The sequence below is a fragment of the Pelodiscus sinensis genome, chromosome 9, assembly GCF_049634645.1.
Source record: "Pelodiscus sinensis isolate JC-2024 chromosome 9, ASM4963464v1, whole genome shotgun sequence".
Classification (NCBI taxonomy): domain Eukaryota; kingdom Metazoa; phylum Chordata; order Testudines; family Trionychidae; genus Pelodiscus; species Pelodiscus sinensis.
Window position 1 is genome coordinate 15,644,729 of NC_134719.1, and position 22,371 is coordinate 15,667,099.

Sequence of the window (22,371 nt, forward strand, 5' to 3'; positions counted from 1 at the left end):
TAACTGATCCCACATTTCTTACTCAAGTAAAATGACTACTAAAGGATGCAGGATTAGATCCAAAATTATTTGACGTAATATTTATGCTGAATTGTGATTTGGAAAGAAAGTCGCTTAGTAAAACTGCAGAGTCATTTATTGCTTTTCAGAAAGGCGTCTATCAGTTTTAGATAAATTGGGGAGAGTTGAATAACACAATGTGACTAAATAAATAAAAGTTTCTGTATACTGTATTACTTTACATGCATGTTCTTCCTTGTTTGCTGTCTAGTAGTTTAATGAGCATGATGATGGTTTGCACTGTATTGGGGCAGGAACGGTCTTTTTAGTAGGGGTTTGTACCTTGCCTAACATGTAGTTCTGATCTCTGATGAGGTGCTACTGCTATATGAATAAAATAATAATAATTTTCTTTCAATGCATCTTTAACATATTAAATCAAAACTATTTTCACTATTAACTTTGTAGATTATATTTTTCAAAATGTATCACATTTCAAAGTATTATTTAAACTGAAACACTATTTATTAAATTGTACAAATGTACAATAAAACGAGGAAAGAATAGAATGATTATTCTGTTTGTCTCATTCTTGTTTTCTTCCTTTCATTAATTTGAACCCCTTGATTGTAAGATGCTATTTCTGTATAACTAGATATACATACAAATATAAATACATTGAAAATATTACAACAATCTGCAGAATTTTTCAGTGATCAGCTCAAAACAAGCAAACTCCCCCCCCCCCCCAATACGTTAGAGAACAAAGATTGAATTAGTGAAAATTTAAAATGAAAAGCCTTATCATGGCAGGAGGGATCAATGGTTAGGACAGTAGCCTAGAACTCTGGAGACCTCACTTCAATTTTTTATGGGCACATCTACACTACATGGAGATCGACATGGCTGTGGGCGATCTTCCAGGCTTCGATTTAGCATGTGTAGTATAGACCTGCAAGATCAAACTAAAGGGTGTCCTTTTTGACATCAGTACTCCTACTCCTTGTGAGGAGTCAGAGAAGCTGATGGGACCATTTGCTCCCATCGACTTCCTGCTGTTGTGGACAGTGATTTCAGATATATTGACTCTAGCTACATAATTATTGTAGCTGGAGTTACAGATCCTACTTTGACCTTCCCATGTAGTGTAGACCAGGCCTATGTGACACTGGACAAGTCACTTGACTTCAGAAGGATATAGGAGTCTAAAATACCTTTGAGGATCTTTGTTTTAGTTCCCCATCAATAAAATGGTAGTAATAGCATTTCCCCACCTTCCAGAGGTGTGGTGAGGATGAATATATTAAAGATTATGTAATGGTAGGATGCCACTAATGTAAGTATTCAAGACAGATAGAAAGCTGCATTCATGAAAAGTTGTCATTCACAGGATATAATTAATTATAAATTAGTATTTTGGCATCAAATTTTCATCAAACCTGTGTGTATGTGTTCATTAAATCTAAAACAGTTTAGCCTGTTAGTTTAGTCTCTGCAGGCTTATCCTACCTTTTCATGGTTATATATCACTTTCATAAGAATATTATTATTTATATTACTGCAGTGTCTAGATCCCAAGATTGGGGCTCAAGGCTTAATGGGCCCCAATGACTTCACAGGGTGTAATTTTATTTTCAGCTTCTTCTAAAAGACTAAAAATGAACACATCAAGAAAGCATCATAGTAGATGGGTCGGCATTTTTGAAGTATCCTTTGCAGAATAAATGATAGAACTGAGAGAAGGGATAATACCAGCCCAATATATCTAAAAACCTCCCCTCACACACTATTTTTATTGTAATAAGAAATGCCTTATGGTAGACATCAAATTACAAGCTGCAGACTAAGGCCTGAGGAAACAGTCCTATATAGTGCATATAAAACTAACGGACTGATCTGGAGCCAATTGGAGGCATTCCATTCACTTCAGTAGGTTTGCAAACAGACCCTAAAGTCCTGATTCTGAGAGGAGCTGAGTGCCTCAGTTCCCACTGACTTCAATGTGAGTTGGAATCAATAGCATTGAGGACTTCTCAGGCAACAGTTAGCATCTTGAAAGGTTGGGGTCCATGGCCACGGAGGATTAGGGATGTAAGTGACTAGTCGACTACCCAATTGGCCTTGGCTTATTGGGTAATCGAGTCACTAATCAATGAGTCACTTTTCCCTCCCCCCCCCCATTGCTGCCTCTGTATTAGGGGCACTAAGGGGGGGAAGCAGGAGTGGTTTAAAAGCCATTTCCCCCCAGGCACTGTCTCTGCACTATTTTCCCCACTGTGCCTCTGCTTCCCCTGACCCTCACAAACAGGGACCGAAGCAGTCCCCACTCACACGGGTTCCCACTGTGCATCTTCTTTTGAAATGTACAGGACCCATGGGCAGCTCTTGTACATTTCAAAGGGAAAGGAGCAGTTGTTGGGACCCCATGTGAGCAGGGACTGCTTTGGTCCCTGCTCGCTCGGGTTCCCTGCTGTGCCTCTTCCTTTGAAATGTGCAAGAGCCACAGGCTCAGTGGACGCAGCAGGATAGCAAGCGCTCCCCTTATCGAACAATCAATGAAATTCCATCAACTGATTAGCTGACTAATCAAAATGTAACATCCCTACGGAGGATACTCAGAATCTTGCAGGAGGTGGTCAGCACTTTGGAGGCTCAGGCCTTTCATGATCATAGTTTTTGTTTAGATCAGTGGTCCCCAACCTTTATGGGCTCCTGGGCGCCCGGGGGCGGGGCCACTCACGCGCCGGGCGCCCGGGGGCGGGGCCACGCATCCTGGGGCACGCCAGGGCCGGGGCCGCCCAAGCCCCTTGTGCCATGGGCCCGTGGCTTGCGCCGCCGCCCGTGCTGCGCGCCTGGGGCTGGCACCGGCGCCGCGCGCCCGCATGTGCCCCGGGGCTGGGGCCACCCGAGCGCCGCGCACCAGGCGCCAGTGAGTGTCGCGCGCCTGGGGCCGGCGCCTCCAGTGCGCCGCGCGCCGGGGGGCGGAGCCAGCCCGGGTTGTCGGCGGGAGCATACAAATGCCCCGGCGGGCGCCATGGCGCCCGCGGGCACCGCGTTGGGGACCACTGGTTTAGATTGTTATGCAGCATGGCAATATTAGTGTTTTCCCTCTAAATTCCCCCTGAACTGATCCACCTTCTTTCCAAAAACCCCAACATGTTCTGCCTCCAGTGTCCTAATTGCACATCCATCCCAACAATCCCGGTTTCAGAGGAATAGTCTCGCTTTGCCCTAAGCCCCCATCCTGGGAGAAGCAGAACATTTCTAACATTCAGGGCCAGTATGGAGGGAGCTCTTTGCCTCCCCTTCTGGATTTTAAAAGGCCACGAAGCAAATTGTAACTTGGTGCATGGAGTCACAACAAAGGATTTGGCCCATGCTTCTATTCTCTCCTTCAGGGCAGTCAGGCCAAACCATATTAGCACTGCATCCTTTAATAACTTGAAATGGGAGAGATATGTATTGCGAGTATTCTTCACCAACAACCCTACGCCATCTTTCTTTTAACAACACTCTCAAGCACCTCAGGGTAAAACAGATGGTATCATTTGATCTGCAGAAAATATTTCATCATTTGATGATTTGATAATAGGAACCATCTGAAAAAAATCCTCGCTAAATAACAGAAGTTTATGCTAAGCAGTAGCTACCATCTTTATTCACCAGTTTTAGCTAACAGGATTGTCTGGTAGATCTTTAAAGCTCTTATGGTATTATATATTTGGGGGGTAACCATGGTACCCGAGAAGTCCTTATCTCAGCTGAAGGGCCACACTAATTATAAAGTTCCTTGGGCTAAAGTATTTGGAGTGTGGGAGGGGTTGTATGCTGAGCCTGGAGCAGCGAGTTGAGGTGCGGGGTACTGGCTCTGGGAAGGAGTGTAGGTGCAGTGGAACTCAGGGCTAGGGCAATGGTTTGGGGTGCAGGAAGGGTTCAGGACTGGGGCCAGGGTTTGGAATTCAGGGTCCAGCTGGGCACTGCTTACCACAGGTGGCTTCTGGGTGGTGATGCAGGGGATTAAGGCAGACTTACCCCTACTCTGGCCCTGCAGCCAGCAAAATCTCTACATCCCTGCCTCCCTCTGCTCTGTGGAGATGGGGTGGAAGGAGAGGTAGCCTGACATTAGCACCTCCTCTTCTTCTTCCTGTGCCCTGCACAGCAAGCAAGAGGCTCCTGGGGCTGGGGGCGGGGGGAGGTCTTATAGGGGCAGATGAAGTGCCAGTACCTGACAGCCTCCTTGCCAAACTGGTCAGGATCACCTGTCAAAGGCTCCAAGATCTATCAGTAGATCCTGATCTACTGGCTGGTGACCACTGCAATACATAACACAATGCTTTTGCTGTCTGCTGTAAGCCTCCATCAGTAAGGATAGTTGGGGGTTAAACAAACTGACCTTTGTCATCCCTCCTAATCCTGGGTTCTATGATTCAGACCTACACACAATTGACTGGTTGCTTTCTATTTCTCACACCCTCTTTGGAGATTTTTTAAAACATTCAATTTAGCAGCTTGTATTTTTGGAGCTGTAGATATCAGGGTTATCCTGCAAGAACTTCCAAAACTAATTAACAGACACAAAGTCCTGCAAGGATGACAGTAGGGCACTATTTTTGGGGACCTGCAAAAGCTGAATACCTAGCAGCCAGTAACTGTATGGCTCCCATTACCATTATCCATGTCCAGACTGACAATCCCACCCACCCACCCACCCCCACGTGCTCCCAGCTTCAGATTTTCCAGAAGTTTGGAGCAGAGGCACAATTCCATTTAGAATCAAGCAGGAACTGTTTAGTTGCAGATTGATTTCGAAACACAGCATATTTAATACAGAATTTAAGAGGAACTTTCTCCCTACCCAGTCCAAATGATCTCCTGGCCAGCCTCCCTCAAGGAATTCAGTAACTTGCAAATAGCGGTAGGGTTGGTTTGTTTTTAAAAGGAGAGGGGCTGTTAGTTGCAAAGCAGACGGCTCAGGCGCCCCCCCAGCATGCAGGAACCCATCTCATTAGACCTCCCCACCCCACCCTAACGTCCGTTTGCGTTGCGTAGCCTGCTCCTCTTCCTCCTGTTGCTGCTGGGTGGGAGGTGGGGGGCTGGCCTGTGGGGCCTACACTACGTGCACCTCTGTCCCGGCCGCAGCTCGAGCTGAATCCTGGAGCTCGCGTTGTTGGGAGATCCAGGAGCTGCCATTGGCCAACCCGGGGCACCGTGCGTGCATCAGCCTCCTCCTCGTGCGTCCCCGGTTCCTATGCAAATTGCAGCGAATGCGGAAATAAACAAAAGGTGGGGGGTGCGGGGGGAGCTGCAGAATCGATCGCAACTTCTGCAAAGTCTAACACAATCCAAAGCACACAAGGCAAAGCCAGGGAGAGAGAGAATCTGAGAACCCAGCCAGCCCGGCTTGGATGGCTTTCAAAAAAGAGCACAGTGAGAGAGAGAGATTGCATTGCAAATCCTTCTGAATTGGGAGTAACGCTTTTTTTTTTTTTGCTTTTTTTTTTTTTTCAAAAAAAGAAAGAAACCTAACCAGCAGTCTGCAATTGGCTACGGCTTTTATTGTCTTCCGGGTTCTCAACGGTTCCAAGTATATTTTAAAGCTATTAAAAATTTTGAAAAAAGTGTCAACAAATGAAGCCAATCGTCTCAGCCTTGTAAAGTTTCTCACGTACTCTGTATACCTTGCAATGGTACGTGGTGCATCTTAAACTTTCTATTTCCATGTTTTTATAAACAAAGAGGGTGTATGTAACGTGATACTTTAATAGCTAATATATTGCCGATACATTCATTGTAAGTTATTTGCTGCAAAAAAATAACGTCTAGCTGAATGTATTTCTGTGTAATGTGTGCAGGAGATAGCAGCTGTGTGGTTGGGTTTGTGTGTATATATCTATGCACTAGAGTTTCCTTCTTTTTTTTTCAGGGATTTGAGAAAACCGCTGAGCTTGGCAGATTTCCTCCCCCCCACCCTCCTAGCGCTTGCTCGGTTCCAAAAAGAAAAAAAAAGTGTACGTGCTCGGGTCTGTAAAAAGACGTCTGGCATCGGCAGCCAACCTAGCACAAAAGGAAGTGTCTAGACTTCGCGTGTAATTGACACACGCATTCTCTAATCCATGCGGCCAAAGCGTTCTGATGGACCAGAGCGCTGTCCAATGAGAGAGCAGCCTGAACAGTTGCAGCGTTCGAAATATCCCAAATGGGAGGGAAGCGGAGGGTGGGTTGGCCTCCTCCCCAACTCCCCCCTCCTTCCCCCAAAGTTCTCTGAGCTCAGTAGGGGCCAGTGTAGTTTCAAGCTGTCAAACCTGCTTCAAACTTCCGGATTTAGCAGAGCGCGCACACGCACAAAAGTGTTTCTGCTAGTTTAGCAAAATGCTGAGTTAGGGTGACTTGAAAACACACTTGTATGCGCGTGGCTTTGCCTTTTGCACGTTACACTAGAATGAAGGAATGCCAAGGTGATTAAACCACCCCTCCCCCTTCTCGTTGACATGCTTGTGAAAGAAACATCTGACAGCGTTTCTTATGGGGAGTCGAGAAGGCCCCCCTTCAGTTGTTGTTGTTGTTTGATGTTATTTTGTCACTCTCCCTCAGTGTAGAATGGCTATTAGATTATTAGAGTAGGATGTTTAACTGGCCGTAGATGTCTTTGCACAAGGCAATGCTGACTGTTAACCGGGGCCAAAATTTAGGAAGATTTAGAAAGTGCTTTGAGAGAATAGCCCATGTTAATCCTTTGTCTGGTTGTTTATGGTTTTCTTAACCCATTAGTTACTGAATGGTGAATTGTGTGTGTTGAGGTGCAGGAGGTCTGTTTTGGATTTGTTCGCAGGCGACTGGCAGATGTTGTTAGAAAGTTAGTGGGGGGTGCGCGCGTGGGTGGCGGCGGGGTGGGTGTGGATTGGGGGAGAGAGAGGTAAAGCTAGCATGAGGAATATAAGTAACTCGGGACTGATGAATCTGTACGTTTCGTCCTATTACTAGTCTTCCCTGTGCGGAAGGTGAAAGTGTAATCAGTAACGCACTAACTTGGAGTGGGGCCCTGGACGTAAGTCCCTGACACAAGTCCAGTGGAAACCTACTCCAATAGCTTGTCTTGGAGATAGTAGCTGGCAGGCACTGACTTAAGATATCCGTCTCCTCTTTCCCTTGAGCGATGTAGGTTCTTAGTCCTGTTTGAAAGTTCCCTAGAACTAGAACTGGGCTTTTTTAACTCTTTGGAAATAACTCCTCAAGAGTTGACCTCTAAGTCTCCCCGTTTGCTACTTAAGGCAGATTTTGGTGTCACAAAATTAATACATGGCACTTAGTTGTGTACAAATTGCCTTCAAAGGGTCAGTGACCGTGACCTGAACCATTTGTTTTATTAATAGCTAGTGTTTTATGCCCAGAAAGTGGCTCGTAGTAACCAAAGTGCAACAAAGCTGGGGCGGGGGGAACTTCCTCCACGAAGTAAGTACCTGGCAAAGAAATTGTGCACAGTGTGAATGCTGAGTATTATCCCAGTTCAGACTTCAGTACGTTTTGCACGCCAAAGTCTAAATCATACTCATACGGCCTCACCATTAAGTACCTCCGAAATGAGAGTTCAGATGTACGTATAAGTGAACTCTTATTGACGTAATTTATATATCTAAGAGGATTTCACTAACGCTGGCAAGGTAAAGTTTCTGCAAATAAAACATTGCAAATGCAATGCCGGGCAAAGTGCCAGCAAGAATGTGGATAGCAGGATCATGTCAGAAGTCTCTTTCGGTCTTCTTTTTTTTTTTAATCAGACAACCCGTTTCAAGGCAGATTATAGAACTTTCAAAAATACATGACCGAAGTCCCCCACCCATTTCCAAAGTCTCCTTTCTAACACCTGATTTCCAGGTTTGCTTTAGTGCCTCGCTTATTTTGTTGTTATTAAGGAATTTGCTTTAAACTGTTTCCCCGCCCCCATTCCTGCGTGACTTTTAATAGCTTCTATACTCCCAGACAGTGATTTCTCTTGGACTCCACCCTCCAGATCCCGCCACACTTTGTTTGAATATTCCTGTTGGAACTTTCACTGGGCGAAAGGAGGTTCGGAGCCTGTTGGGGCCAGAAGTTGTGTGCAAAGCCTCCTTCTCTCCTACCTTTTATGTATGCTCATGATCCTAGAGTTTCTCAGCGTGGAGCCTAAGCGTGCACAATGTGTGCTGGATTCGGGAAAGCGGATGTGAAGGGGTTTGGTGCTGAACTTGGATGCAGCAGCCTCTGCCTAGAGGGCGCAAACAAGCGTCCCACGTCCAAAAGTCTTACGAAGGGCGCCAAAAGTTACTTAAGATAATATTGCTAACCACAAAAAGCTGGAAACCTTGGAGCTAGGCTGCCTGCCTGACTTTAGGGGCCCGATCCCACATCCCTCTTGAACTTAGCATGCCTGTGGAGTTCATTATCCTGGAGTGACTCCTGAAACTCTATGGTGGCTTGTAGTTGAGTTGAACTGGAACGCAGGATTGTACCCCAAAATAGAAATTACCCCCACCGACTCACTTGATTCTTAACATTACTTTTTGTTTAAATAAATGAGATCTTACTGTGTGTATCACAAGATTCGTGCTGCAGGGCTCTAAATAGGGGCAAATGTAAACTTCATAGTAGCACAAGAAAGTTGTAATAAGTTATAGAAGAGTTTTGATTTATTTTTTAAGGTATGCGCTCTGTGTGTCAGGTACTGAGCTTGCTGTCAGCCAGAAACTTCAGTTGAGGAAACTTGGAGAGCAATGAAGTGATATATAGTAGCAAATATTTAGCTGAAAGTGTTTCTTGTCATTATTTGACTAACAGTTACAACCCCTTTTATCAAAAGAAAGCACTGAGTGAAAACAGCTCATTGTTCGGTTAGTTCAGGGCATCTCCAGTTAAATAAAGGCTTGTAGAGAGCTTCCATCAAACATTGCCCTTATTAAACACCAAACATCTATTTTCAGTCAGCAATTTAGTGACGTAGTAGTGAGGGAACAGAAATTAGGAAAAATCATTCAGTTTTAAGGAGATAATTTGTGTTAGTTTTTCTTACACCCGATTTCCTGACAGAGCCTTTTCTTTTATCTGCAAGAGCAAAAGGGACTAAAACTCCTGAACTTGATTTTACAAGGGGTTACATTTTGAAATGCAGCACCTGCATTTCCCATCCACGCGAGATTTTTGCGGTGTTTTTTTGTGGCGTCTCTTTTCCTTTGGGTGTGTGTGTTATGAATGGATGTGGCGCTGTAAGTGTCTGCAGGCTGCTGCTCGTTGGGAAGAGGAAGAGGAGAAAGAATCTTCCATGCAGGAGATATATTGATGTTAGACCGGAGAGAAAAATATAAGACTCAATACACGAGAAAGGCTAGCTGCCTGGAAACTTTCCAAACCCAAAAAACCAAATCGTTCCTTGTGCCAAAACAGAACGTTATAGCCTAAATAAGTGGTAGGAGGCTCGTTTCTATTTTAAGTGCTTTACTCTTACTTTGGGGGGGGAGGAGGATAAATGCAGAGCACACTCATGAGGTTGTGCATTTTTAAACTAAGCATCCCTTATCATAAAGTGTTTTTATATAAAATAACAATCACATGCCAAGAGACATTTAAAAAGTTTTGAACACATTTTACCACCCCCACCCCTATTCTGTCTTGCAAGGGACTTTACTTTAAAAGACGTTCCAATTGCTAAACTATTTATGATCCTGAACCGTACTAAGGTGTGCAGATCTTTTCTTAATTAAAAAACAAACAAACAGCCCTAGCGGACTGCACCCACTGCAGGGCTTATAACTTATTCGCTTCAACAGTTCAGAAAAAAAATCTGTGAAGCTTCCACGTGTAAAAAAACAGCCAACTTCAAGACCTCCGCTAATGAACACGGTGCCTGCAAAAAAGTTTTGAGTTTACGATGCGTAATTAAATATATCCCTCTCTTCCGAGGAGCGTCTGCAAGGCCAACAGCTGCCCCCAAAATGTTCCCAGACTTTTGCATCTGCGGCGCTACAGACGCAGTACAGAGGCTGCACAAGCGGTAGCCCTGTAAAAGCTCTTTCTTGGCGAGCTCGGGGAAGTTCCTCCCGTCCTTTTAGGCCCTCTCCTTGATAGCCTTTGAAAGGAGCGAGGCGGGCGGGTGGGGGTGGGGGGCTAGCAATGTGGAAAAGTAGTTTTGTTTGCTCAGGCACATCCTGTACAGTGCGTAGCCTATAGCTGCCCGTGAGTCCTGCCTGTAACTGCTTCTGCCTGCGTTACCCAGTAATGCACTGAGAGCGGGGATCGGGGATAGGGGAGGGCTGGCCGAGCAGAGCACTGCAGCCCCTCTCCCCTCCCCTCCCTCCCCCGGGCAAGGCAGCCAGCGAGCTGCTGCTGCTCTTGGTGCGGTGCAGAGCGGAGCAGGAGCAGGAGGCGCGCGCTGGCAGGTTCCCGGGGAGCCTGGCCTCGCTGCTGGAAGCTGGGGGTGGGTGGGAAGCGTGTGCTATGCCTTTAACGCCTGTGTACAGTAGACATGTATAGTGTGTAGTGTAGGGGAAAGTCTAGGCGGGGTTAAAGTTCAGCTCATGGAGCTGCTCAGCGCTCGCTGCAGTTTAGCAGAGTTGGAAATGTGAAAGCAAGAAGCAGGCTAGGTTCTCCCCCCCTCTTTCTCTCTCCCTCTCTCTCTTTCTCTCTCTCTCTCCCTTTCTTTCTCTCTCTCTCTCTCTCTCTCACTCTCTCTCTTTCTTTCACACACACACACACATACACACACACACCTCCAAACCACAAAAACCCCCACCGCAGTCATGTATTCTCCTCTCTGTCTCACCCAGGTAAGCAGCTCTTCGGATGCATTTGGGGCTGGTTTGGCTGGGTGGTGGGTGTGTGTCTGCGCTGGGGGTGGGGTGGGGTGGCGCGCGAGGGGGGGGGATACAGCTTCAAGAAAAGTAACTTTGTTTCCACATTGGGTTGCATTCCTCTTCTTGCACGGCCATTTGTGTAGGCACATGGCTAATGGCGCCTACTTATTAATGGTTTAATTAATATTGGTAGTGGGGTTTTTCTGCTTCGAGGCAATTTTTTTGGCGGGGCGGGGGAGGGGGAAGGGAGACCTGCACGTGCTTAGCAGGGTTGCAGCCCAGGACATGCTTGGTCATCTGCAGTCAATACTCACTGTTTGTGCTTCCGATGAGAGTAATGCATGAAAACATAAGCTGTGCTCAGGCTTGTTTTTTTAATGTAGCATTAAAAAGCTGCTGCATTTTCTATTTTAAGACGTAAGGTTTGCATAGTCTACATTGATTTCCCTCCCTGAAGTCCACACTTCTGTTTTTAAGGGTATGGTTGGTAGATACGGTTAAGGTTTGCCTATGAGTATTTGTTACGTTGTCCATGCCTAGACCTATAGCTATATACATAGCGCCTACGCATAGATCTGCAGCTATATACATTGCCCTGATCTATAGCCATGTATATAAAAAATACACATTGCACCCATGCAGAGACGTATGGTTGCACGTACTGCACTCCTGCATAGGTCTACAGCTGGACATTCACTGTACTCTCGTGCACAGCTCTATAGCTGTAAGTAGCCTGCAGCCGTGCATAGATCTACAGCTCCAGACACTGCACCCCAGGCACAATCTGTAGTTGCAGCCTCCGTTGGTCGAGCTCGTCCTGCTCCCTGTAAATGTCCTGCCTTGTCACTTTCCCGGGTGTCACAGTTGCCTGGATGTTAAGGGGCGCGGGGGAAGTTTGCATTGCAAGTTCAGTCCGTGCTTCCCACAATGTTGCTCGTGCCCTGAGGGTGGCAAAGTTGCCTCTCTGTGTTATTTTTAACATGATTATTCCAAATGCCTTTCCCCTCTGCATACTCCCCCTTGTATTGCCCTGGATCTCTGCAGTTGAAGCTGGTGTGCTGACGCTCAGCCCTAGACTTGCCCTCCATTCCGGACGGTCTCTTCCTTTCACAGCTGCTGCGCTAGCTGCTGCTGCTCCAGCTCCGCTAAACTGCTCAGGACTTCGGGCAACTTTTCTTCCCAACCTTCTCTCCCTCCCTCCCTCTATACCTCCTCAGGCAAGGGATTGCGCTTTTGCAGCTTCAGATCCGGTGGTGGCATTTTTCATTTTTAATTTCACTATTAAAAGGCATGAAGCTGAAGCGAGATGTGATTTTTGTTCTCTCCAAAGCTTTCTCTCCCCTGTATATAACTCTGTAATCCTGTCTGGGATTTAGTTGCCTTCTAGTCTGACTATTCTTCATAAGGAGGATAATTTCTATTTAGTTCCAATTAAGTACCTTCTTCCCTCCCTTTTAATCCAGGTTATTGCAAGCATTAAATTGTACACCTTCAATTAGCAGAACAGTTTGAATGAGGAAATACTTTGTGGTGGACTCAGACCCAAGTCTATTTCCTGCTATATAGGATTCTGAGAACGTTATTCCTATTATTTTAGATATACATACACATATATATCTCCCCTCAAATTATTTTCTCTCTAGAATGGCTGATTCCTACCATAGGAATGGATAGCTCTCAGAAGTAGCCTGAATACCTTTAAAAGTTTTCTCTCCATATATTGATGCATTTGTGATTATTGTATCCAAAGTGACTGTAGGTTGGAAATTTACCATGGTAGTAATCTTACCGTTGATTGTAGGCAGAAGGTAGATAAAATGAAATAGGCTTGTGAGCTACAGTGAAATGGAGGAGGGGGGAGTTCAAACCATGTACCTTTCTGGTCAAAGTTTATTAATGTAACTTGTAAATATCTACTACTGTTTCAGGTATTGGACAATTGGTAATAACATAACTTTCATAGAAGCAGCCATATACTATTCTCTTTTCAAACTGCATGCAAGTAATCCTGTTTTAGTAGGCCCAGTGGGACATTAAAAAGAAGACTTATGATAAATTTGGGATATTTTATAGTATTGACCATCGTGTCATTCTGTTCCAAAATTCTTGCCTTCTTGTTGCAGATTTGGAAAAGTAGTTTAGGAATTGAGATGCCCTCTTTAAAAACTCCACTTTGAGAATGGAACAATTATGTGGTTCTATCATTATACACACAAAGTATATACGAAATCATTAATAAGGGCTTCATTTTTTTTTCTTGACAGAATTAACAAAAGATTTATATATAGAGAGATATGTACGTTTTGAAATAAGTGCTTTTTAAAGTTTTGGCTCAGTTTTAGAGGCAAAACCTTAGAAAGTGGATTAAAAAATGGTCATAAAACACATTAGTTAAATGTAATCGAAATGACATAACTATGTACCTGATATAGAGTTTTGTATAATTTATAAGTAAAATAGATATATCATTTGTTTCACTCCCTTACTGAATATCCAGAAAATATTTTGGATACTCATGTAGCTCTATAGATTTATGAACAAACATTTCTAGGAACATGGCTTGTAGAAATGTTGCCCTCGCTATATCTGACTTATTTTCAAACACATTCACATAAAAATCTTATGTAAAACAATTACTCTAAAGCATCACTTTATTTCTTTTAATTCTGATCTGGATTTTCACACTTTTTTGTCAGTAGATTTTATAGTTTTTAAGAGTACGTGATGATTTTTATAAACATATAGTTGTGAGGCCCAGCTTTTAGATGCAGAATGTGCTTTGAAGCACAATATTGACAAATTGTGAGAAAGTTTTAAGATAAAAACTACTTTTTATCACCGTCTTTTAAAAAATCGTATGAAATACATTCATGATGCCTTTTATTTTTTAGAATAACATTTAATTGTTAAAGGAGATAATAATGTCTTTAAACTAAACTATTGAAATATTTTTTTACTTCACCTGAGAAACAACAAAAATAATCTTATTTCCTTTAAATCTTTAAATATTGCTGTGATCATGTGATCAGACCTGCACATTTATGAACAGTCGCTCTTGCATTGCTACATTTTTGGTATTATAATATTGAAACAACTTTATTGTGTAGAATGAAACATCAAATTTGGCTGGATTGGTAGTGGATTCCTTTATCCCTGTTCATTTTTTGCTAATACCTTGTCACTGAGATTTAGGTAGGTTGATTTTAAAGGGGAATATGTTTATGAAGATAGTTAGAAATACTGGTCGAGTTAGTGTATCAGTTTTCTGTTCTTGAGTTAACCTTTTTGCTTAGTGTATCTTATTTTGAAAAATCACATTGGACTATTTATGTGATTATGTTATGTGTTTATATATATGGTGTAGTATATAGCTGTTTAATACAGACTAAGAACTGCTTAAAATTACAGCCTACTCTTTAGGCCATCTAATGGTTCTGAGTTCTTTTAAAGTCATTTCCATCCTGTTTCTTTCCTTTTCTCCCTCTTTAAGATTTTCTGTTATCTTTAAGACTAAAAGAATAGTATTTTGGATAGTATCTAGCCTGTGTCCAAAAAAGTCATGATTATATAAGATCAGTCAATAAAAAGTAATGTTGAAAGCAGAATATTAAATATTTCTGCATAAACCAAGATGTATTTAGAATTTGTTAATGCTTAAAACGATCCTCCATTTCAACGTCGTTCTTTTCAGTACTTGTGTGTATACCCTAGTAGATAAACTTTGACTTAGCGGAAGGCCTTTTCACACTCTCGGCTCTTCTTAATGGGGAGGGGAGTGAAGAACGTTAAGGATCAGAAGGGTATTCTTTTTAACAGCTTATGGTGACCTGCCTGTTTTTTACCTTGTTTCTTCTAAAGCTATTTTTCATTTGTGAAAGTACAGCTTACATGTGTTATGTTTGCTGCCTTTCTCTTGCTTCTTGAAACTACTGCCTAAAAGCTAGTAGCAATTTTTTTTTTACTTTACTGAAATTTGAAACCAGGATCTTCTCTAGTAGAGGGGGAAAAATGTCACACGCCAAAGTAATTTATTGCATTTTACTTATTATATTTTAGTAACCATTCATATTCGTAATGACTCCCGCACTGGTGTGCTGTGTTGAACTACCTTTCATTTTCTGTTTTTTTCTAATAATCTCCGTTTTTCTAAAACATCGAAAGGTGTTTACCTATTTTAATAGTTACATTTTAGGTTGCGCATAGAATACATGCAATTATGCTATTTAGAAATCTAATATACGGTTTTGAATTCTGTCAGGAATTTGCTACAATAATGTTCTTATCACTGATTTATCGTTTTTGTTTGTATTTATTTGAGCAGCAAAGCCAATTTAAAAACATAAGCCATTGGAGCTGTAGAAGAAGTACATTTTAACAATGTTATTTTTGATGATATAAAATTATTTTGGTACATGACATAGTCTACTGAGTGAATGTAAAAGAAGAAATTCAGTTAAATCCCCTCCCCCCTCCAATCCTCTATCACTTTGCAAGAATGGACATAAATTAGAATTTAATATGGAAAGCTTTGTGCGATTTCAGGTTTTTTGTTTTTTTGCCCTGTGGGACCCAATCCTGTAAATGGTAGTAACTTCGTTCATGGGACTAGTTCCTTCGACCTCATAAGTGAATTTAGTCCCTTGCATAAGAATTGGGTCCTCAAAATGTATATGCTTTTCTATAGGTAGTGTGACATATCATAACAGTATTACATAGAGAAACGTAACAAGCAGAATATAGTGAATTATAACGTATTTTGATATCCCTGTCTGATTTATGTTTATTTGTTTAAAACGTTAAATATATGGAACTTTTTTAACATATTTAGTCAAGTTCAAGAAACTTTTTAACAGTGATTATTTCCGTCTGAATAAACTTAAAAAATTGTTACTAAAGGCAAGCAATGTCCTCAGGTGGAAAAAAGAATTATAAACGTGGTAAATCCCTTTAAAATATATTAAGAAAAATAAACCAAAATGTATTAACAAAAATAAATCATTTTCTGAGTTTGGATCTCTCTGGCAATGCCTTCATATATATATAGAGGGTTCCCCCCTCTCTCTTTTTAATAGAAGGCAAGGAGAAATTTGTCTTATACTCTTGGCACAATATCAGATTTATAATTTTTGGTAAGATACATATACACCAAACAATTTTTTGAATTATAAGGGTAGAGTTTTCTAAGTTTTAATTCTGGAGAAATTTGCAAATTAGTTACATTATTTACCATTTCTAGTGGTCCAGTAAACATAGAGATTAGAATCACCCTGTATTGTAGTATAAAACAGTTTATGTTGAAATTTTATGACCCTGCAGATTACCATTTCCAAATATGTCTTTGGGAAAGTTTTGCTGTATTTCAGACTTCCCCATACAAACATTGATTGGCATCCAAATGTTTAGAAATTGCCAATTTGGCGGGCATATGCTGGCTACACCACAAGCAGCAGGGTCAGGGAGAGAGCGATGTAAGATATGCATTCCTTGAAAATGGATTGAGGTCACTACACTTACATATTTGTAAACTTTTATTTCAGTTTTTAGTATTTTTAAGTTTTGGAACTGTCTCTGCTAGCTACAGAATCTTCCTCACTTACATATATTTTAGTTGTTTTCTATCCTCTGTGATATGGTGTTATAGTCTGTTGGCTGATATAATACTGGGAAAGAGTTTATCTACTGATAGGTATATCTCTCTATATGGTATATGTGTAACTCTGTATATATGTTTATATATGTGTGGATTACATAAGTAATTGTATTTTCTGCACTGTGTAGTATATACACATTGTCATTACTTAATTTACACTTCTAGTGAATGTTCATTTCTTGTGTGTTAAAGTATTACTTTAAGGAAGTATTTTGAACCTTGTGTCTGATTCGTGTTTTCATGACATCCATATAATTCTTTTATCATTTTTTCCAGGATGAATTTCATCCCTTCATTGAAGCACTTCTGCCTCATGTCCGAGCATTTGCGTACACGTGGTTCAACCTGCAAGCCCGAAAACGAAAATACTTCAAAAAACATGAAAAACGCATGTCAAAAGAGGAAGAGAGAGCAGTGAAGGATGAACTGCTTAGCGAAAAACCTGAGGTCAAACAAAAGTGGGCATCCAGACTTTTGGCAAAGCTTCGGAAAGATATCAGGCCTGAGTACCGAGAGGATTTTGTTCTCACAGTCACAGGAAAAAAGCCTCCATGTTGTGTTCTTTCCAATCCTGACCAGAAGGGCAAGATGAGAAGAATTGACTGCCTACGGCAGGCAGATAAGGTCTGGAGGTTGGACCTTGTTATGGTGATTTTATTTAAAGGTATTCCGCTCGAAAGTACTGATGGCGAACGCCTTGTAAAGTCCCCACAGTGCTCTAATCCAGGGCTGTGCGTACAGCCACATCATATAGGAGTTTCTGTTAAGGAACTCGATTTATATTTGGCATACTTTGTGCACGCAGCAGGTAAGTGCATTTATGCAAAGTTGTCCAACTTTCTGTGTGTTTACAATCCACTGCTGTACCATCTGAATTGACTGTCATGACCAGTCAGAGACCGTATGAGTCAGTATTTGAACTTGGGAGAATATGTGCCATGTAAATGTGGCTGGCAGCATGGTTTTTACTCCAGTTCCGGGCCTAACCAGTCAGAGAGTCTATACCACTGTTCTCTTGTGAATGGACAAGAGTTCTCCCACTTTCTGTTGCCTTTAAGAAGTAGTAGTGTCAAGATATGTTAGTTTTCTAATATCTAACAGAAATCAAATGTTTGGCACATCTAAACTGCTTTAAGAAGTGGCTGACATGAATATTAGCACAGGAAATGTTAAAGGCTGTTCTTTAGAACTGTCTAGAGGCATGTTTAAAATGGACCTTATGGAGGAAGAAGGTGGCTGAACATTTTTTAAAATTTTGTATGTGTGTGGTGACATATAACGAATAAATTCAGAGAAATAAAAGTGTCAAAAGCCCAGTGGTGGTAAGACCCAATGAGTGTTTTCAGCTCATATTTACATGGGTGATAAGTGTAGGTGTTCAGCGCCTTGCAAGATTAGTCCCAAGAGAAAAAATAAGAAATTGCATAAATATATAAATGAAACAGCGCCAGTGTGGATTATGGCTAAAATAAATGTATGTGTTATCAAGTGGGAAAAGTAAAGTCATCAGGAAAAATGTTACTAACATACAATAAATGAATACATTTAGAATCTGACTGATACTAAGAACTGACGGCTTGTTGGACAATATTGCATTCAGGAGAGCAGAAATACCTTTACATGTCATAAAATTCGCTTTCTTGTCTGTGACTCCAATGCAAACCACACCCTGCCTGTGAATATTAATATATTGAGAGGCTACTTAGTTGGTAAAGTGGATCAAATAACATACTGTAGCATTTCTTTTCATTTTATTTCAGACAGAATTGCTTTGTATGAAATGTTAGTCCTAAGTTTTTGGAGCTTGTTGACGTTTCATATAATGTACTAGTATCATTAGATTTCATTCACAGTAGTAATTAAAACCTGAGGGCTGGAGGGAGTTGAAGGCGCAGGGTGTGGGGGAAGTGAACAAAAAAAAGTCAGTGGACTTTTATCAGTAGAAACTTAAATAAATAAATAAATAAATAAGAAGTCTTGCATCTATCCAGTATTCTTTTGGAGGTGATACATAGAGTGCTGACTATCTGAAAGTTGTCTGCAGTAAATCAGTATTTGTTGCAATACATCATATCACTTCGGGAACTTTATTGATATATGCTATAGTTAGATATTCATTTGGATATTATTGTGGTATTTTACATAGTTAAGCTATGAAATTTTCGTAATTAGATGTGATTTGATAATCACACATCACATTTCTGGAGAAGAAAATGTAGGCAAATATTATAGGCAGATTGATTTATTTTCTACATGGTATGGTGGGAATGACCAATTCATGTAGACTTACATTTAGCAGTAATATTGTTTAGTTAGTGTCATATTTCATGAATTAAATGCAGGCGTCTGAAAAGCACTGTAAATTGTCAGAAGAAACCAGTGACCTCCTACCTTAAAAATCTGAATGCACTTTATCCTTTTTGTCTGTCATTCTGTATGTGTCTAGATAGAATATGGTTGTGAGACAGAGACAGATTAGCAGCTAAACTAAGTGCATATGTAATATAAGGAGGCCTGAAGTGACAGGGTTTTTTGTTGAGGAAATCACACATTAGCTGTTTGAAGACACTAATAATATTTTGATTAGCAGCATTCCATTTTATCAATATGACAGTGGTAACCAGTGGCAGTGATTAGTGAACCCTTGTTAATTTCTGTGTTCATCAAAAACTGACTGCGGTTGCACTTACTGTTCTTTGGACTAAACTTTTGTCACAGGAACTTAAACATTAGACTTAATCTTTCTTTATTTAAATATAGCCCCTTTTAAACTGCAAATCTCTCACTGCTGTTTAATGATTGTATATATTACGTTAAACTGATATTGCTGTCATTTGTGCTAGGATGTTAGTAAATATAATCATAAGGCAAGGTCAAATTATATTTAGGAACTCTGCAGTGAAGTATTTGTCTTAAAAAGACAAAATGAAAGCATCATGGATCAGGCTACCTTTTTGGTTTTTTGTTTTCCTCTGATATATCCCATGATTCTTCTGTACGCCTGAATGCTGGCCAACTCAACGGTGATTGGTTCTCAGAGAACCGCAGTAATGGCAGCTAATGCTGTGTGCGCAACAGGAAAATGACAAAAGAAAATAGTGAGCGTCCTTTGTCTCAGAATATTTCAGACTTGATTTCAGAGATTTACAGACCTGTTATTTATGCCGTGGAAGTTGCCAACACAAATATTAGGTAGGTTGGTCAACTTACATATAGCTGATTTGACAGGCATCTGCTATCGTGCAGAAGATTTGTAAACACTAAACAATGTTTTTACCTCCTTAAAAGTTTTGAGAAGTTGCCAGTGTTGGCAGGAGGCAGAGACTTTGAAACGTGCTTTAAGATATGTGCCAAAACCATTGTGGCCTTTTCACCTATAGTGCTCGCTTCTATTTATTTATTTATTTATTTATTTATGTGAGTGATTTGATTTTGTTTCACAATGCCTTATTCTAGAAAATTTCGACAGTGAGATGTTCCTTTCCATCTAAACATATACAATAATTATTGCTTTGAGTCCAGGCTTCCTCTTTAGTTGGGCACTCTCATCCATTAAGAGAATACATATGCTTGTTTTAAATAATGCTTCTGACAAAGCACATTCAGCTGCAGAAATGAATTATTCTCTTTTAAGAAATACCGTATAGACAACAAGAAAACTTAAGTATGTGACTACGTAAATTGCATGCCATCTTTGTAAGAAAACAGAGACTCCCGGTGTTTTCTGAATTATAAGATGACCAAAAATGTATTGAAATATAGAGCATCAACTTCAATTTGCAGCTTGTAACCTGTTTAAGAAAAGCACTTTCATATCCTTAACTTGTGTTTGCTTTTAAATTTTCATTTATTCTGCACATGTATCAAATGACAACTTGGAAACCACTGTGGCAAACCGTTTTCTTTGTGGGAGTGTAACAGTAAAGCTAATTTATGACTAGTACTTTACCAGATGATCTGTATCAGAGTCTACAATAAACCAGGCACGTGCCAAGGTCACAATTTAAGTTGTTAAGGTCATAACCTTAGCCACCAGGCATTTGACCTTTTAGATAAAGTTAACCTTTGTTCATTAGTAAGCACTCAACCAAGAACTTTCTTGAGTCTTTTACTGCTTCAGAGTTACTTCTGCTAATGTGATCAGATTGTAGAAAAGATTCACAGCTGAAGTAGTTAAATTTTCTGAGGGGTCAGAGTTTTCAGACTTCTTTAGTGGACAAAGCTAGGTTGTAATCTATAGGCCACAAAATGATAACAATGCAATGTTTGATTATTTTTAACAGACGTTATCCATTCTAGCTAAGAATTAAAGCTAGTTAGAAATTTGCCACTCACAATCTTTAATCTTTCAGAAGAACATTTCAATATGGTAATTTTTAATAAATCTGAGATTTTTTTATTTAAATCATTTTACTGATTTTAAAATAGAATAAAAAAATGAACCCGAGCTGGAAATAAGAAGTCTAATGTATTTGTATAACTGAAAGTTCACTGAGCACTGAAATACCTTTTGTGGATAATTTATTCTGTAATAATATATATATATATATATATATATATATATATATATATATACACACACACATATATATATATATATATATATATATATATATATATATATATATATATATATATATATATATATATATATATATATATATATATACAGGACTTTAAACTTAAAATAGATACATTTTATGCCATAGTTGATGGTGCTTTATACTTAGGCTGTAATAAAGGAGTATTAACTGAAATAATGGACATGCAAGAAATATACTTTCATGTACTCAGATTATCAGTGTAAGTATCTTTTCGTTCCAAGTTAGAAAGGTACATAACACTTTGTGCCACCATCTTTTACTGCAGTTGTTATTGATTGTTACTGCATTAATTCTGTTAATAGCTTCAGTTGTTCAGTATGTATCTGTAATGTGGAAGGTGTTCTAACAGTACTCTACATCATGAAAAGAGCTGTCACAGCATCCTAAACGTCTGCTCTGCAAAAGTACAGTGTTTTACAGTGTAAAGTGCTACCAGTGTCCACAGCATTACACCATATTGTTTACTTAATGTTGTAGTGACAGCTCATTTTTAATTATTTAGGTTACTTTCTTGGGTTTCTCTGAGACACCATTGATTATTTAATTTAAATCAAAAGAAATATTCCACTGCTATTATTTGATGCATTTTGGTTTTATTTTGGCTACATTATTGCCATTCCATCGTACAGATAGCCACGATATGCAGATTGGCCAGATGGTCATGTTAACAGATTGAGAACCCACTTCCCACTGCTAAAGAGCAGGTGTAAGATCAGTAGGGTTTTTTTTCCTCCCAAGATTAATTCCAACTGCTCATTAGAATAGTGTTTAATGATTAAAAAAAGGCCACATTTCAGAATATCATATCTGTCATGAAGTCAACATGTAATGCTCTATGGAAATATTTTAAGTGTATATGGCTTATCCTCACTATAAGATTATTGAAAATTGACTTCTAATACATGACTATTGAAATCTAGCCATATGTAAAAGCAATCTTAAAAGTTTCACACATGAAGCTGGATGTGACATACATTACTCCAGAACATGTAGTTACATTGACTCTTAAAACAGATTTACGGAACTGTGTGTGTGAGTGCGTGTGTGTATGAATACATGTATGTATGTATATTGGGCTGTATAAGAAGATCCAAAGGAATCTGGCTATGTCAGTGTTCATAACATCTCTTAACGCCTCAATATTTATATGTTTATTTTTCATGGGCCTTCTTGACATAGAGAAGCATTTATGGGTTAAAAATAATATGAGATTTAGTGCTGTTGGTATTTCCACCATCAAAGAAAATCAGATCTTGTATTATTTCATGTCCATGAAAGGTTCCCATTAAAAAGCCTG

General features: G+C 40.3%; 1 protein-coding gene across 13 annotated transcripts in view; it reads left to right on the top strand.

Moving 5' to 3' along the window:
* The window catches only part of NFIA (nuclear factor I A), a 502,526-nt gene that overhangs the window by 146,470 nt on the left and 333,685 nt on the right, over positions 1 to 22,371 (top strand). For 5 of the 13 annotated variants that reach the window (XM_075936108.1, XM_075936109.1, XM_075936110.1 and 2 more), the window contains exons 1-2: positions 10,451 to 10,793; positions 16,747 to 17,278. In XM_075936108.1, the coding sequence (XP_075792223.1) occupies positions 10,767 to 10,793; positions 16,747 to 17,278 (559 nt within the window). In that variant the 5' untranslated portion in view covers positions 10,451 to 10,766. The other 8 variants (XM_025189301.2, XM_075936106.1, XM_025189302.2 and 5 more) reach the window with 5 other exon arrangements.